General features: G+C 35.8%; 2 protein-coding genes, 1 non-coding gene and 1 pseudogene across 3 annotated transcripts; 2 read left to right on the top strand and 2 right to left on the bottom strand.

Moving 5' to 3' along the window:
* Positions 1-1,189: 1,189 nt before the first annotated feature.
* LOC146905754 (uncharacterized) lies at positions 1,190-2,817 on the bottom strand (annotated as a pseudogene).
* A 12,385-nt stretch (positions 2,818-15,202) lies between these two features.
* On the top strand, positions 15,203-15,571 carry LOC146905753 (uncharacterized). The gene has a single exon (XM_085728632.1). The coding sequence runs from the start codon at positions 15,203-15,205 to the stop codon at positions 15,569-15,571; it is 369 nt and encodes a 122-aa protein (XP_085584758.1).
* On the bottom strand, positions 15,569-15,675 carry LOC146905752 (small nucleolar RNA R71). Its single transcript, XR_015020894.1, has one exon. It is a non-coding gene; the product is annotated as a small nucleolar RNA R71 (small nucleolar RNA).
* A 512-nt stretch (positions 15,676-16,187) lies between these two features.
* LOC146905751 (uncharacterized) lies at positions 16,188-16,664 on the top strand. The gene has a single exon (XM_085728631.1). It carries the CDS (start codon positions 16,188-16,190, stop codon positions 16,662-16,664), a length of 477 nt encoding a protein of 158 aa, XP_085584757.1.
* Positions 16,665-17,280: the final 616 nt, after the last annotated feature.

Raw genomic sequence — 17,280 nt, 5'->3', positions numbered from 1 at the left:
AGACTCTGGAGCATCAAAGTCTACTTTATCTTTTAATCTTTTCCATAGCTTCTCATAGATGTCCTTATGAATCAGATTATTCCTTACTTGAATCAGATTGTTCAACTCCTGAAATATATTCTCACACACATCTGCTAAAATAGTAGAATCTAGAAAAAATGTGGGTGGAGAAGGGACATTTTTTTTGGCAGGAGCACAAGGTTGAATAGCTAAGCTTGATGATGAAGGTTGGTCATTTGTGGAGATTGAGGTTTGGATATTGTTATCTGAGGGTTGATCAGAAACAGAGTTTATAATCACAGTAGAGGAAGAGTTTGATTACTCAACCTCAACATCAGAAGTTTCTGATGTGATCATAAAATCAGGTTCACTGACCTTTTCTATAGTTGAGGGATACTCAATAAGATCTGAAAGGCTCTGTTTAAGAACATGTTGTTCATAAATAGTTTGTTCAGGAACAATTTGTTCAGGAACAGAGACAGCTGGGCAGGTTGTTGAGACCATCTGTAAGTTTGGTGCTTGTTGTTGGGGCTTTCTAAAGCAACTCACTAGAAGCTACTTCAGAGGCTTTCTGTAAGTTAGGCTCAACACCTGGTAATTCACCAGAATAGTGACTGACCAGATTCTCTAAGACAGATGGTTCTGAAGTGGGATGAGATGATGAAGACTCATTAGGATTTGAAGACTCATGACCTACATGTTCACATATGACTTCTGCATCAGCAGGAATAAACCTAAGAGGTTCTATCATTGGTGGTTGAAAAGGATGATCAGCAGGCAGTCTTTCACAAACATCTATTCTCATTTGACCCATATCAATTATTCTTTCTTAAATAGTAGCATACATAGGCTCAAAAGTATCAACCTTAGGCTTTTTGTAGTGTTTGGTGGATGGTGAAAGGCCTTTATGAATGGTTGTGTATATTCTGCCTAGAGGGACATTATCAAATTTAGATGAAGTTGAGGAAGATGAAAATGTGGTTGAAAGAGAGACAGAGGTAGAACTAGATTCTATATTTATAACATCAACAGAGTGTGGAGAATCAGGATTACCTCATAATGCTTCTGAGGCATCAGCTTCTAAACCAGCAGCACCAACCTTCTGAACTTCTTCAGTTGTCTTCTCTAAATCACCAGCTTCTGAAGTTTCTTCTGCTTGTTTAGTAATCAATAACAAACTTCCAGCTTCTTAAGTCACCAACTCTTGTACTTCTTCAATAGCCTTTACAACTTGTTGTGGACTAACACCAACATCTTCCCTTGCTATGCTTGATACATGGACTTCAATTCCTTTTGCAAGTTCCCTTGTCTTTTGAAGTGCAGCATCATCTTCAGTTTTCTTCTTCTTCACTTCTCTTGTAACTATATCAGTAGCAGCTGCAATCTGCTCTTCATCTTCAGACACATATTCTGCTAACTTCAGCTTCTTGATAGTCGTCTTCCTTTTCTTCTTTGGAATAGAAGGTTGAGGAAGTTGAGTTTGAGAAGTGCTAACAACCTTGCCACTTCTGGTTCTTTTGTTCAAGATCGTACCAGGCTCAAGATCTTCAACCTCTTCTTGGATAGTTGGCATAGCAGGACCAATTATGTTCTCCTGAACACCAACTTTCTCCTTCTTAGCTTTTTTGGCTTTCTTCTTCTGAGGTTCTTCAAGAGCATCATCTAGATATTCTTCCTTTGTCAGAGCTTTCCTCTTTGTCTTTCTGCTCTTGGCAACAGGCAATGCACCACCATATATGGTGTCTGGAATGTCACAAAGCTTGATTGTTTCACCAGTACTCTCAAAATGATCCATGATGTAGTTCATCCTGACTTCAATAGGGTCTTGTTTGCAGATTAGAAGAAACCCATCCATTAGATCAGACACAACATTTAACTTCTTCAAATCTATGCTAAGCTTCTTAAAAGCTCCCTTCTCTATCAGCTTCATATTTCTAATAGTTTGTCCATTGATCACTTTGCCTGTTTCAGTGCCAAGCTGATCATCAGTGAATATGTTGAGCTCCTTAAGTACTTTCAGAATTCCTCCTTGATAAAGGATCTCTGAAATTAACCTTCCATAAGGAATCCAGCACCTTCTGTTATCATGGCTTTTCCTGAGCTCTTTGATCATGTGCTTTAAGATGTACTTGGGCACATTCGCACTCTCCTTTGTAATGAAGTAGTGAAGAAACACTCCGTGCTCCAAAGAAGGTTGATCTCCACCACCACCTTTTGGTAGGAGATTTTCATTCTGAATCTTCAGGAGTAGTTTCTTCTCCCTGGTTAAATCACTGTAAGCACCTTTCTTCTTGCTATTGAACATGGACTTGTTCACGAATTCATTCCAAAGACTATTCTTGTTATTGTCCAGACCATCTTTGAAACTTCCTCTTGATGGTCTTCTAATTAAAAAAGCAATCACTTCTTGAGAGATGAAGACAATAATTCCCATGATGCTTTATCTAATCTATGTAACCGTGAAAGGTTCAAACCCATTTCCTTTCTTGATTTTCCAGCAAGAGTAGGATCAATCAAAATTTTCTCTGTTTCTTCCATCTGAGCAGCTTTCCGGTCATATACTTGTGCTCTTACCCAGAAATGCCTAACTAGGTTCTTGTAAGTTGGACCATTCAACATATTGAAGTAATCCATCAGACCTTGAGCTTCATAGAAACTTCTGATGTCACAACCATGATATGTTAAAGAAGTAAAATCCACTGGATTCTCAATTTGAACATTCAGTTCCCATTCCTCTAGGGACATAGTTCTCCCTCTGATTTCATAAGCAGGTGCCTCTTGCATGTTTGTTTCTGGAGCAGAACTTAAAGATGCCATTGATGTTGAAGAAGTTTCAGGGTTCTAGGTTTTGATAGAGGAGAATGTGTTTTACTTCGCAGAGTATAAGTTGAAAAGAGAAAGTGTAGGTTGTGAAGTGAGTAGTGTGTGATTTGTCTAAGTGTTTTGAGTAAAACGTTTGCAATTCAGAAGGGGACAAACAAACACGGCATTAATGACATAGGGGGTGCTAGATAGTACATTCAAAGCTTAAAATCATCATTGCCCTTTTACGTTATACACCAATACATTTAAGCCACATCAGAAGTTTTTCAGAGAAACTGCCAAGTTAGTGGGACAGGTGTTACTAAAAAGTAACTTCCAACATTTCCACTAACTCAGCTATTCAGGAGCACCAAAACCCAGCTATTGAAGTTAAGATGCTGACATCATCTTCAGAAGCACATTTTCCTCAGAATCTCAGTTAAGAGCTTCTGATGGACCATTGCTTCTGAACAGACTTCAGGACCTACCTTTTAGTTCCGGAGCAAGCAAATTTAATCAGACACATAGTGCATGTTCAATTTTTTCTTAATAAAATCAAATCTTTCCACAGTTAAAGGCTTAGTAAATATATCAGCCCATTGATGTTCAGTATCAATGAATTGTATATCTAAAATTCCTTTTTGAACATAGTCTCTAATAAAGTGGTGTTCGATTTCAATATGATTGACTCTTCAATGTAGAATTGGATTCTTTGACAAACAAACAGCAGCAGTATTATCATAATAAATGGGAATATTGTTAGCATTAATCTGGTAGTTTTCCAACTGATGTTTCATCCAAAGCAGTTGTGTAGAACAACTTGCAGCTGAGATGTATTATGCTTTAGTTGTAGACATAACAATAGTTGTTTGTCTTTTGCTAGCCCAGGATATCAGATTATCACCCAGAAACTGGTAGTTGCCACTAGTTGATTTTCTTTCAATCTATCACCAGCATAGTCAGCATCACAAAATCCAACCAACTGATAATCTAAGGATTTCCTATAAAGGAGTCCAAGATTAGTTGTTCCTTTCAAATACCTGAAGATTCCCTTAACAGCAGTTAAATGAGATTCTCTAGGATCTGATTAGAATCTTGCACACAAGCATAAACTGAATAAAATATCTGGCCTAGATGCAGTGAGGTATAACAAAGAACCAATCATACCTCTATACAGCTTCTGGTATACTGTTGATCCAGTATCTTCTTTGCTTCAGGTGCAGGTTGGATGCATTGAAGTGTTCATCACTTTACAATCTTCCAGCTTGAACTTCTTCAGAAGCTCCTTGGTATATTTTGTTTGATGAACATATACTCCATCTTTGCTTTGATTGATTTGAATTCCAAGGAAGAACTTCAACTCTCCCATCATGCTCATTTCAAATTTATCCTGCATTAACTTAGAAAATTCCTTGCAAAGAGATGCATTAGTAGAACCAAATATTATATGATCAACATATATCTGAACAACAAGAATGTCTTTCTCAAGAGTCCTTCTGAAGAGTGTTGTGTCAACCTGACCATTTTTAAAATCATTTTTGATCAGGAAATTACTTAGTCTATCATACCAAGCTATGGGAGCTTGTTTCAAGTCATATAGTGATTTCTTAAGTTTGTAAACATGGTCAGGATGCTTAAGATCCTCAAAACCAGGAGGTTGTTTTACAAACACTTCTTCTTCAATGACTCCATTAAGAAATGCACTCTTAACATCCATTTGATATAATTTTATGCCATGATTTACTGCATAGGATAGAAGTAACCTGATTGCTTCCAATCTTGCAACTAGAGCAAATGTTTCAGTATAATCAATGCCTTCTTGTTGACTGTAACCTTGTGCAACAAGTCTTGCTTTGTTTCTGACTAATTCACCTTGTCCATTCAACTTATTTCTGAATACCTATTTTGTTCCAATAATGTTCTTCTGCTGAGGTTTGGGTACCAGATCCCACACATCATTCCTTTAAAACTGATGGAGCTCTTCTTGCATAGCTAGTATCCATCCATCATCTGAAAGTGTTTCATCAACTGTAGCCGGTTCAATCACTGATAGCAGTCCTATCATATACTCTTCTTGTCTGAAGTATGATCTTGTTCTTCTAGGACTCTCTTTGTTCCCAATGATTTGATCCTCAGGATGTGAAGACTTGTGCTTGAATGTATTCTTGGATTGATTAGCTTTCTAAGAGCCATCCTGAGCTTCATAAGAAGCAACTTCATCTTGTGCTTCTGAAGTTGGTTCAGCTTCTGGACTATCTTCAGATTCAACAATCTGATCAGGTTCTGGAGTGTCTTCAGGAACCTGTATATCTGCAAAACCTTCATCTTGCTCTGGAGTTTTATTTCCAGACTCTTTGTCATCAAATTTAACGTGCATTGATTCTTCAACACAAAGTGTTTCTGAATTATACACTCTGTATGCCTTTTACCTTTCAGAGTAACCTAAAAAGATTCCTCTTTAGGCCTTGGCATCAAGTTTCTTTAGGTAGAGCTTTTTATTTAGAATGTAACATGTACATCCAAATTGATTAAAGTAAGAGATATTGGGTCTTCTTCCCTTAATGAGTTCATATGTTGTTTTCTCTAAGATAGGTCTGATATAGATTCTATTTTGGACACAACATGTTGTATTCACTGCTTCTGCCCAGAAATGTTTAGCCAAATTGTTTTCATGAATCATGGTTCTAACCATTTTTGTTAAGTTCTATTCTTCCTCTCTACAACCCCATTTTGTTGTCGAGTTCTAGGAGATGAGAATTCATGGACAATTCCAAGTTTTTCACAAAAATTTTCAAATGGCTCATTTTCAAATTCTCCACCATGATCACTTCTTACTTTTAAAATCTTCATTTCTTTTTCAGACTGTATTTGAGTGCAGTGAATACATCATAAGCATTATCCTTACTTTTCAAGAATTTTACCCAAGTCCATCTGCTGTAATCATTAACAATAACTAATCCATATTTACTTGCATATAAGGATGCAGTGCTAAATGGTCCAAATAAATCAATATGAAATAATTCTAAGGGTATGGAGGTTGATACAATGTCTTTTGTTTTAAAAGATGATTTCACAATCTTTCCTTTCTGGCATGCACCACAAAGTGCATATGAATGATAGTCAATGTCTGGTAGGCCTTTGACAAGTTGTAACTTACTAAGCTTAGAGATTAATCTCCTGTTAGCATGTCCCAACCTTCTGTGCCACATCCATTTCTTATCATTCACTCACAGAAGACAAATTACCTTCTGATCAACCAGTTTAGTTCAGTTGAATACTATGGACTTGTTATCTTTGTTGATTAATGTGCAGTTGGTCTTTTAAAACATCACATCATAATCATTGTCACAAAACTAACTGATACTCAATAGGTTATGTTCAAGACCATCTACCAACCACACATTATTATTTGAGATAGAGGCGTTACCAATAGTTCCTGTACCAATGATCTTGCCAGATTGGTTGCCTCCAAACTTCACATTTCCTCCTTCTTTCATTGTGAGGGTGAGGAACATAGAATTCTCTCCTGTTATATGCCTTGAGCAATCGCTGTCAAGGTACCATGATTTTTGCTTTTCCTTTGCTCTTAGACATATCTGTAGCATTGACAATTTCAGATTTAGGTACGCATTATTTTATGGGTCCTTCGAGGTTAGTACTGGAAGCTTTACTCTTCACTTATTGTACCTTGTGTTGTGAGTTTGATAGCTTATGATTAATCATTTCCTTAGGTTTAACACCTTTTGGTTTTGATTCCCCAGAAGCAATAATTGTTTTGTTCTTCTGAACCTTAGACTTCAGGACCTCAGATTCAGGTGTCAACAGACTCTGAGGAACAGGTTCTGATCTGTTCAGAATCTTGATCTGTGAAGTCATAGAATTAGAGTTTATCATTCCCTTTGGCTTAGAGTTCTTTGGCTTTGAAGTAATCTTAGCCTTAGAGCTGGAAGCTTCAGGTTCTAACTGAACCACAGTTTCAAACTTAGCACCTTCAGGTACAAAGAAGGTTTTCAATCCTTCCTTGGTGCATTTAAAACATGCTTTAAGATTGATTTCATTAGGTTTCCCTTCTGAAAATCCATTCCCTTTACAATTGTTTGTAAATCATTAAAGCAACTTTGTTTCTGTCAATACCAGATATAATGAAATCTTCAAGAGCAATTTCATGTTTACTTAAAGATTTTCCATTACACTTTTCTTGTAGCTTCTGACAAAGAAATTTGAGCTTCTCTTCATAAGTTTTACAAATGAAGTCAAAGCCTCTAAGTCCTTCTTCAGAAGCTTTAAGATCCAATAGAGTTGATTCTTGTTGTTTCATTAACTCAACATATTTTTCTTTTAAATCTTTCAACTCATTGGTTCTCAGTTCAAAATGTGTAAGGAGTTCTTTAAGAGACTCAATAAGTTCTTCTCCGGGAATTTTAGAATATACCTCATTTTCATCTTCAGAGTCTAAGTCAGGTTCTGCTTCTGAAGTCACTATAGCCACTATAGCTACATTTGCTTCATATCCAGCTTCTATCTTTTCAGATCCAGATTCACTATCTAAATCTTCCTAGGTTGCCATTAAACTCTTCTTAATCTTCCCAGGTTGCCATTATCCTTTGCTTTCTCCTTCTGAAGATCAGGGCAATCAGCAATGAAATGTCCAGGCTTCTTACAGTTGAAGCATCCCTTCTGATCTTCTTTCTTGGAGCTCTTGTAACCACTTCTCTTACTCAGAAACTTCCTGTTCTTCCTTGCCAGATACACAAGCTTGTTGGAAAGCATAGCCATCTTCTCAGTAGGATCTTCATCAGAGTCCCTATCAGGTGACTCTTCTTCAGATTCAATAACTTTAATAGCTTTTGATGACTTCCCTTTAGATGGTAGAGCAATAGATTTACTCTTCTTATCAGGCTCATGTTCATTCATACTTATCTCATGAACCTTGAGAGAGCTAACAAGATCTTCAACACTTAAAGTGTTTAAATCTTTAGTTTCCTCAATAGCAGTAACCTTAGTTCTCCATCTAGAAGGCAAGCTTCTTAGTATCTTGCTAACATGATCAGAAACAACATAACTCTTCTTCAGTATTTGTAATCCAGAGACTAGGGTTTGAAACCTTGAGTACATTTCCTCAATAGTTTCATCATCCTTCATCTAGAACAACTTATACTGATGAACAAGCATAAGAGCTTTTGCTTCTCTGACTTTCTTGTTGCCTTCATAGTTTGCACAAAGAGAAGCAAACATTGCCTTAGTAGTAGATTTGTCACTCATCTTCATATACTCTGCTTTAGGTATAGCAGTGACAAGTGCTCCTCTGATAGTATGATGCTTCTTGTAGAGTTTCTTCTAAGCAGGAGTATGTTTTTTTCTATCAATAGCAGCTCCTTCTTCATCAAGGACCAAGTCACCAACACCATCTTCAAGTATGTCCCATAATTCTTCATCTAAACCCATGACATAGCTATAAAAGTTGGTTTTCCACCAAGAAAATTCTTCAGGATCTCCATTGAACTTAGGAACTTTTCCAGAGTCAGATTTCTTGTTGTCACCCTAATCATATGGAACAACATTATTGTTCCCAGATCCAGAAGCAAAGCCTTCACCAGACATGTTTTTCTCAGATCTTTTTCTGTTACACTGTTAAGTGTTAATACAACAGACCAAGGCTCTAGATACCAATTGAAGGTGAGAAAAACACAAGAATGGGGTGGAATTGTGTTAGCTTTTTCTATGTTTTCTCCTAAGCTGAAAACACTGACCAGAAGTAGATAGAGTTCTACTTCTGATGTGATGTTCAGGACTAACTTGGAGCGGATAAAAACAGAGAAAGAAAGAAGAAAGACACAAAGCAATTATACAGGTTCCTTCCACAAACCGGAAGTAGTCATGTCCCCTTTGCACTTCCAAGGAGAGTTCACTAAAATGTAATATCTGATTACAACTGCTCACTGCTAAACTTAGCAAGAGACTCAAACTGCTCAAGCACAACTTCAAGAGACTTCCTATGCTCCTGAACACAGTCAAGAGACTTCTAATGCTCAAGCACAACTGCAAGAGATTTTAAATCAAACAGAATTACAAAGAAAAATGTTTGAGGTTGAATACTTGATATACAATCAGTGGTGTTCACAATACAAATTAGATACATACTCTTAAGATTCTAGAATGTCTAAGATATGAAAGTTGTTAAGAAATTCTAAGTGAACTTTTGATGCAGAACAATTTTGACAGAGTTTTGGCACTTGTAAATTGTTGTTGAGTCCTTGCTATTCTCTAAGTCTTCACTCCTTTATATAGGGGTGTGAAAGAGACGTTGTGAATTGCCAGCACATCAAAATAGAGTCATTTGAAGTTTTGATCAATCACCAATGATCTTTTGCCTGATATGGTTATTGTCCTATGAAGGATCGATTTCAAATCCATTCCAAGTATGAAGGAACATTGTTGCCGGTAGAGTTGTTTTTCTTGTCTTGTAGCAGAGCAGTGGAGGTAGTGGTTGTACACTTCGTACAATTCTCAACGCTCTTTAAAGAACAAGCATCCAATGCCTTCAAATCCTTTCAAAATAGTCATTGCTTCACTTTCCCAGTCTTTTGCAGTGCTTAGACTAGATTAAATCCATTGAACAACCTTTGAATCTTTAAGTCTTGCATCTTCTGATGAAGTTCAGCTTTTGGTGATCTCGCTTCTGATGAGATGCTTCTGATGAACTTGCTTCTGATAACGTCATCACTTCAGGAGCACTTTGACTCCAAGAGCACTTCTCTTCCGACGCTTTAAGCTTCCTTTTTGTTGATTCCTTAGCTCTCTTTTGTTCTTCCAGAACCTAATAATGATATCAAATTTTTGTCTATGGTCCTGTACACTTGAACAAATATTAGCATATCCAATTGACAATTTTCAATACCTTGTTATCATCAAAACTCTTAAAGGGTAATGTCAAACAAATATTGTTCCAACAAGCCTAACATCTCTTGACTTTCCTGCAATATTTTTGATAGTGATTGTTGGCTCTTTTTCAAGTTTTCTGCAACAGGTTTCCTCTGTTGAGGGATTAAGATATCCGGTCAGTCGCATGACTGGAAATGGAAGTTTTCTTGGGTGTTGCTGCCTCTGTTTTTCTGCACTAGTTCACTATTGTTCACTTATTCTGGTTAACTTGACTCAGCAGCCAAGGATGTAGTGTATTTTGTTTAATGGATTAAATATACACTTGGTTGGATGTCGAAGTCGTTATTTATGAGGTTGAACAAGAGTAATATTGATTGTTTGTATGTATAGTTGTGATGATTTTCCTTATAGAGGAAGACATATTTTACGTAATTATGCATTTTGTGTTGTATTGTTAGATTTGATATTATATTATATTATATATGGATATTTTTAACTACATTTATGTTATTATGTAATTTTGAGTGCATTAATATAATTTATCGGATATTTACAATTCCTTTAAATTAGAAGAAGAAAAAGCTTCATCTCAAAAAAAGAAGAAAAAAGTATAAAAAATAAATGTCCACAAAAGTATCAAAATGTTGAATTAAATTAAAAAAAATATTATTACTGAGTTTGAGGAGGTTAAAAACCCCCTCAAAATGGTCCTGACATATTTCGGGGGTTTCTAGAATACAATACCAGCGGTTGGCCAAAACTCCCGCAAATAATTTGTGGGATTAGAATAAATGGGGGTTTTGAAAACTCCCGTAAAACATCTTATGGAGGTTAAAAACCGCCGCAAAATAACTTAAAAATTGCCGCAATTCGTGCGCGTTTTTTGTAGTGAAATGATAGGCATCAAGGGGAGACCTAGAGATCGCAACTAGGTTGGCACCTAAGAGAGACCCCGATCCTATGGCACCTTAATCATAAATATTATTATTAAAAAAGTGGAAAAATATAGACAAGATGGGGAACAAACCATACCCTCAAAAGGTCAAAGTAAAGCCATAGAAAGCCGAATATATAAGGGAATCGGAAATTCAACAAACCATAATGGTCCATAAAGAAATCCTTATGAATAACATGTTCCAATGAAAAATCTTCATTGATTAGGTAGGGATGATTTAGCCTTAGAGTGGGTTTTGTATGGTGCTTGATTTAGTTTTTGTTTTAATTGTTGCATTATCTTAGGTATATTTTTCCCGCGCATTGATTTAACAAAGTAATTCAGAGTACTTCCGAAGAATTAGACAATAATGTGGTGGGTTAACAATTTTTGTCTCAATATCCAACTGTGTCTCTAGCACCCTTTCCACATGAAGTGTTTCCGAACCAAGTACCTGATCTCCATGGTTGCATCTTTAACATTATTATCAACGTACATTCTTAAAAATGTTATGGTGGTGGATCATTTTGTAGAACCAATTCAAAAATATGTTATGTGGATTGCTCAAGCTTGTTCTCAATCACCTCATTTGTGAAATTCTGCAAGGCAAAACTCAAAGAAGTGTTGATAGAAGGGTCTGCATTATTACAAGGATAAGCGTGCTGCTATATCCTACAAAAGGGGACTGTGGATTTTTAAATAGCATTCTTATGAGGTATTTGTATGGTAGCTTTTTCTTCCATGACAGTAACATCTGCAATTTTCTATGCTAGTTATTCGAGGTACCGGATTCAACCTCCTTTTCACAAGGTTTCCAATGTTCAGTTACTTATTTCGAAAGAGTTTAGATGATACGTATTTATTTTCTTAAAACATGCATAATGTGATTTCCATAAAACTTGCAGTGGAAAACAATATCATAAACATCTCATCAACATATAACAAATCTCAACAACTATGTCTCAAGTCTCATAATACATCACCAACAATATCTCAACTCTCAGACATAATAGACAACAAATCTCAGCAATAATATAAATATATAAAATGCAAAAGTCCCGACACTTTCTAATCAGAGCCCTATCTAGACTCCAAGAAAAAGATAATGTGGTAGCTCCAAGCTAATCCTTAAGCACTCACAAGCAATAAGAACTCAATCGTGCACATCGTCTACACCATTCATACAAATGGGCAGGCGGTCAACCTGGCAGAGCCATTCTTGGGCAAGGGCAAGGAGCTCTATGGAGCCGGGCCTCTAAGTTACGAAGGCCTCAAATATTTATAGGTATAGGGGTATAATTGTCGGGGTGTAAGATAAAAAATAGTAGTTTTACATACGAACAAAATTAGTCAATAAACCTCATTTTTCCGTAAATGAAAGTCTGGAAGACAACAATTTTGCCGTCAATTGTCTTTGTAGGTAAAAGTCATGTTTGAACATATGCTCATATATTTAACTACAACTTAATTATTTATCACTATAAATGGTGTTAGATTTTTTTTCAATTCTTTTTAAACAAAAATTGTCAAAATTACAACCGGGTCTCTAAATTATCGGGAACGGCCCTGACCATTGGGGTTAGATAATATTCCACATAATAAAATATAAGCACAAAATAACATTCGAGGATTTCAAGTATCACATATATACATGCTTATCATCCTAGAATGCTAACCTCATGTGAATATTATCTTCAATTCAACCATAACACATCAATTCACAATTCCACATCATAAATCAAGTAAACATATTCATAATCATTTCAACATCAAGAGGTCATGACAACTTTCACAATTAAATTTATAGTATTTATACTTTGTCATGTATAAGAATCAAATCATATCTTAACATAACAAAACTCATCAACAGATATCACAATTTCAATTAGGCATATTAACACATAATGCATTATTCCATTTCACCTCGTCAAATGATATATCATCACAAACATATAACATTTCCATATATTCTCACATAATCATTTCAAATTAATCGAAATCATCATCTCAAGAGAATAGGCAAGGAATTTATCATCATAAAAAAATCACCAAATCAAATACATAAGATTCACAGTTCATTACTATCACCAAAATAATCATCATCAAATTAAACCACCAAGTGTACAAGCATCACCAAAAATAACAAACATCATCATGTACACATCTCCACCCAAATTCACATTATTCGCCAATCACATAAATCACCAAGTGACATAACTTGTATGCATATAATTCACCAAAACACATCATCACATAACGTGTATGCATGCAATGTTCTAGACACCTCTACATGCATGCGATACGGTTTGAATGTCGGAGGTAATCGTATTGATTGATCCATCATCACTTGGATGTAAATATCCTATCTCTTCTTGGATGTCGCAAGTAATATCTTTGAGGGATCCTATTACCACTGGGATATTGAAATATCCTATCTCTACATGGATGTCATAAGTAATATCTATGAGGAATCCTAACATCAAGACTCATGAATGCAAGAACATATGACTCACCAAATGCATAGGTTCATACAAGACATCACCATTTTTAACATCATCATTGAATCCATAATTAACACCATCAAGGATATACGTGTATTCATCATCAAGTTATGCACATAAATAATCATCACCAAATTATCAATCAATCATAAGCATCATCGTCAATTATTTATCACAACAAAGAAAACAACATTGTCTCATGAAGAACAATTCGCATAATAGACGAACAATCGCTCTCATCATGATAACCAACATATTTTACTCTCATCAATCATTGATTCATTCTTATCCCATCATATTATCAAGAATAAAAGTAACTTGCAAGTTATCAAATCATAATTCCATATTTTGACAAATTTCGACTATCTTCACAAAAATCGTCTGTTTTGACATTTCTCACAATAATCAAGTTACATAATCATATAAATCCTATTTGATTATTCTAAGTTCATTGTTATAGAAAACAAGTCATAAGCTCATCATTTCATTAGAGAAAACCAAGTTTTGGAAATTGCAAGTTCATGTGCATTTCACTCAAAGTTCATCTTAATTCGTAAAACCAATATCTAACACCCCGATTTTTAATATTAGTTTATTATTATTATTAGTAGATGATATTAATATTAATATTATTAATAGTATCAATTTGTTTGATTTTAGTAATAATTTAATTATTCATATTTATTGAGGGATTAGGTAAGCGAGAAGTAGATGGATTGGTTGACGATGAGTCAATAATTAGTTAGTTTTAGCATAATATTTGGTTTCGTTTTATTTAGATTCGAGTTTATTTTATTTTAATAATTTTTCCTTTTTGAGCTATTTTACTTCAATTGCATATTATTATATTTCAGGAATAAATATTCGATGGATTTATATTTCAGGAATAAATATTCGATGGATTAAGTCTTGGAGCAAAAGAAAGGAGTCTGGAGCTGATTCGGAGCTAAAATACGAAGATTCGGAGACAAAAATAAGTCTCCCCCAAGTCAGAAGCTTGGCACGGCCCGTGCCACCTCCTAGAATGCCCTTTTGCTGCTTTTGCTTAGGACTTAAGCTACTCTGTTTTAGTTTTGCCAAAAAGCCCATGTAGTTGCTTAGATTTTAAGTCGAATGTAAACTATAAATAGAGTAGCTTCCCGTCACAAATATTCATCTTTATTTCTTGGAATTCAATAAGTGACAATTGTCTTTCTCAATAAAGTTCTTCTTTTATTTCTTTACTTTCTTGTTATTTACTTTATGTTTTCTCTCTTCTTCTCTATGTCTACGATGAGCATGAGTGAGTATACTTCTTAGTGTTGGGATTGTTGGATAAGTCTAATGACATAATCCGGATCAAACCAAGCCTTAAACCTTAATTTTATGTAACCCTAATTTCTAATCTAGATTCATCGTTTTAACATGAATTAACCATTATCAAACTGTAGAAGCGAAAGTGGAGGGTTTGATAATTGTTAATCCATTATTCCAAATATCAATTCATAAAACGAAAGTGGAGTTTTGAAATTCGAACAAGTGAATCTAGACAAGGATTGCAAAACATGAAAATAGTCTAGCAAACCTTGAGCACATAAAGGTTCGAGCTTCAAGGATTCCAAAGGCAGTCACCCATGAAAATAGGTGTGGTTGTTGGAGTAACACACTCTTTGAGACCGAAAGGAGATGTGATAGGCCAAAGAGAAACTTGTCTTTAGAAATTAGGACTAACGTAAGGTTATAAGTTTAAGGGTTTGTTTGTGAAGGATTCGTCATTACGATGAACCAATAATCCCAAGGCTCTCTTTTCAACCAACAGAAACCCTCTACTTTATAATTTTTCTTCTCTTCTAATCATTCTCTAAAAGTTAATTAAATTTAACAACTCCCTGTCGGAACAATACTCTATTTTATTACTACTTCGATAGATCGTGCACTTGCGGTTTATCCTATCAAGTTTTTGGCGCCGTTGCCGGGGAGTTAACTAATTTGATTAACTTTTTCATGATGATTAGAACTCTTTTCTTTTCTTCACTGTTTCTTTTCTTTTCTTTCTTCCTTTCTCCACCATTAACTTCTTGGAAAGCACAAAATTAATAACGACATGGCTGAAGAACGTATTCTTAAGGAGTATGCAATTCCTTCAACGGAAGAGCCACGTGCTATTATTGTGTATCCAATGGTTGAGGGTGAAAACTTTGAAATCAAACTTGCCCTACTTAACTTGGTGCAGCAAAATCAGTTTTTGGGATCTCCCGATGAGGATCCAAATCTTCATATCTCAACTTTTTGGAGACCCATTGTAACTTATAAAGCAAACCAAGAAGGCATAAGGCTGCATCTTTTTCCTTTTTCTCTAAAAGATAAAGCTCTCACTTGGTTCCACTCCCTAAGAGTTGGTTCCATCACCTCATGGGATCAAATGAGGCGAGAATTCCTCGCCCGCTTCTTTCCCCCATCTAAAATCGCCTGACTAAGGGCAAAACTTTATTAATTTACTCAAAAAGAAGGGGAGTCTCTTTATGATTCATGGGAGCGTTTCAAGGAAATGCTTAGACTTTGTCCCCACCATGGATTGGAGAAATGGTTAATTATCCATACTTTTTACAATGGTTTGTCATATGCTACTAAAACCTTTGTTGATGCAGCTGCAGGTGGTGCTCTAACGAACAAAGATTTCAAAACAACTTATACCTTGATTGAAGACATGGCTCTAAATCTCTTTCAGTGGACTGACGAGGAAGTCGTTGCAAATTCTTCACCCTCCAAAAGGGAGGCAGGTATGTACGAAGTCTCTAACTATGATCATCTTGCTGCTGAGATTGATGCAGTAACCCACAACTTTGAAAAACTAAATGTTAGTGTTATCACTTCTACCTCTACATCTCCTTCTTATGAAACATGTGGTATATCTGGTCATTCTAGCATTGAATGCAAATTAGGTGGTGTTGAACAATTAAATTTTTTCAAAACGACCAAGGGGTAAGTTTTAACCAAAATCTTCATAAAAATCCCTTTGGTCAAAAAACAGCACCACCTAGTTATGCAAATTTCAAAGAGTCATTCAAAAGTCTAATCTTGAACTTTTAATGGAAAATTATCTTCTTAATCAATCCGAACAGCTTCAGGAGCTTAAGGATCAAACTAGACTTTTGAACGACTCTCTTGCTACTCTTACCTCAAAGATAGACTCCATCTCCTATCACAACAAAATCTCAGGGACTCAACTCTCCCAAGTTGCCCAAGAAATTAGCCAACCTAAAACTAATAAAATGAATGATGTTACATTTAGGAATGGTAGGCAACTAGAGGACCGCATAAGAAAGGCCAAGCCTAATAAGGTTGAGAAAGAGATTAGCAAACCACAAGGAGAAGAAACTAGGGAAGAGAGCGGAAAACCACAAAGTGAGGAAACTACACCACCTCCTTTTGAACCAAAAATCCCTTTCCCGCAAAGGTTTGCCAAGTCTAAGCTAGATGAGCAATTTAAGAAGTTTATCGAAATGATGAATAAGATCTACATTGATGTGCCCTTCACCGAAGTTCTAACTCAAATGCCTACCTAAGCCAAATTTTTAAAAGAAATTCTTTCTAAAAAAAGGAAAATTGAGGAGTGTGAGACGGTGAACCTTACAGAAGAGTGTAGTGCCATCATCCAAAATAAATTGCCACCTAAGCTTAAAGATCCAGGAAGTTCCAAAATAGTGAAAAAGGTGATGTGCGATTTAGGAGTTAGTGTCAGTTTGATGCCATTATCTCTTTATGAATGGTTGGGAATAGGGGAACTTAAGTCAGCAAGGACGACCCTACAATTAGCAGACCGTTCCGTTAAGTACCCAGCTGGAATCATGGAGGATGTCCCGGTCAAAGTAGGAGAGATATATCTCCCCACTGATTTTGTTGTGATGGAGATGGAGGAAGACAGCCAAGTACCAATTCTTTTGGGAAGACCCTTCCTTGCCACCGCAGGGGCCATAATTGATGTTAAGCATGGTAAGTTGGCATTTAATGTTGGTAAGGAAACTGTTGAATTTGAACTTGCTAAACTAATGAAAAATCCTTCCATTAAGGACTCTTGTTGCATGTTAGATATAATCGACTGTTGTGTGAAAGAATGCTCATTAGCATCAACTACACATGATGGTTTGGAGGTATGCTTGGTAAATGATGCAGGTACAAAGC

The sequence above is a fragment of the Medicago sativa genome, chromosome 7 (genome assembly GCF_051527215.1).
Source record: "Medicago sativa cultivar Bolivia chromosome 7, Bolivia_mono, whole genome shotgun sequence".
NCBI classification, from domain to species: domain Eukaryota; kingdom Viridiplantae; phylum Streptophyta; class Magnoliopsida; order Fabales; family Fabaceae; genus Medicago; species Medicago sativa.
Note: the sequence above shows the minus strand (reverse complement) of the source record. Positions and strands in the feature narration are given on the sequence as shown.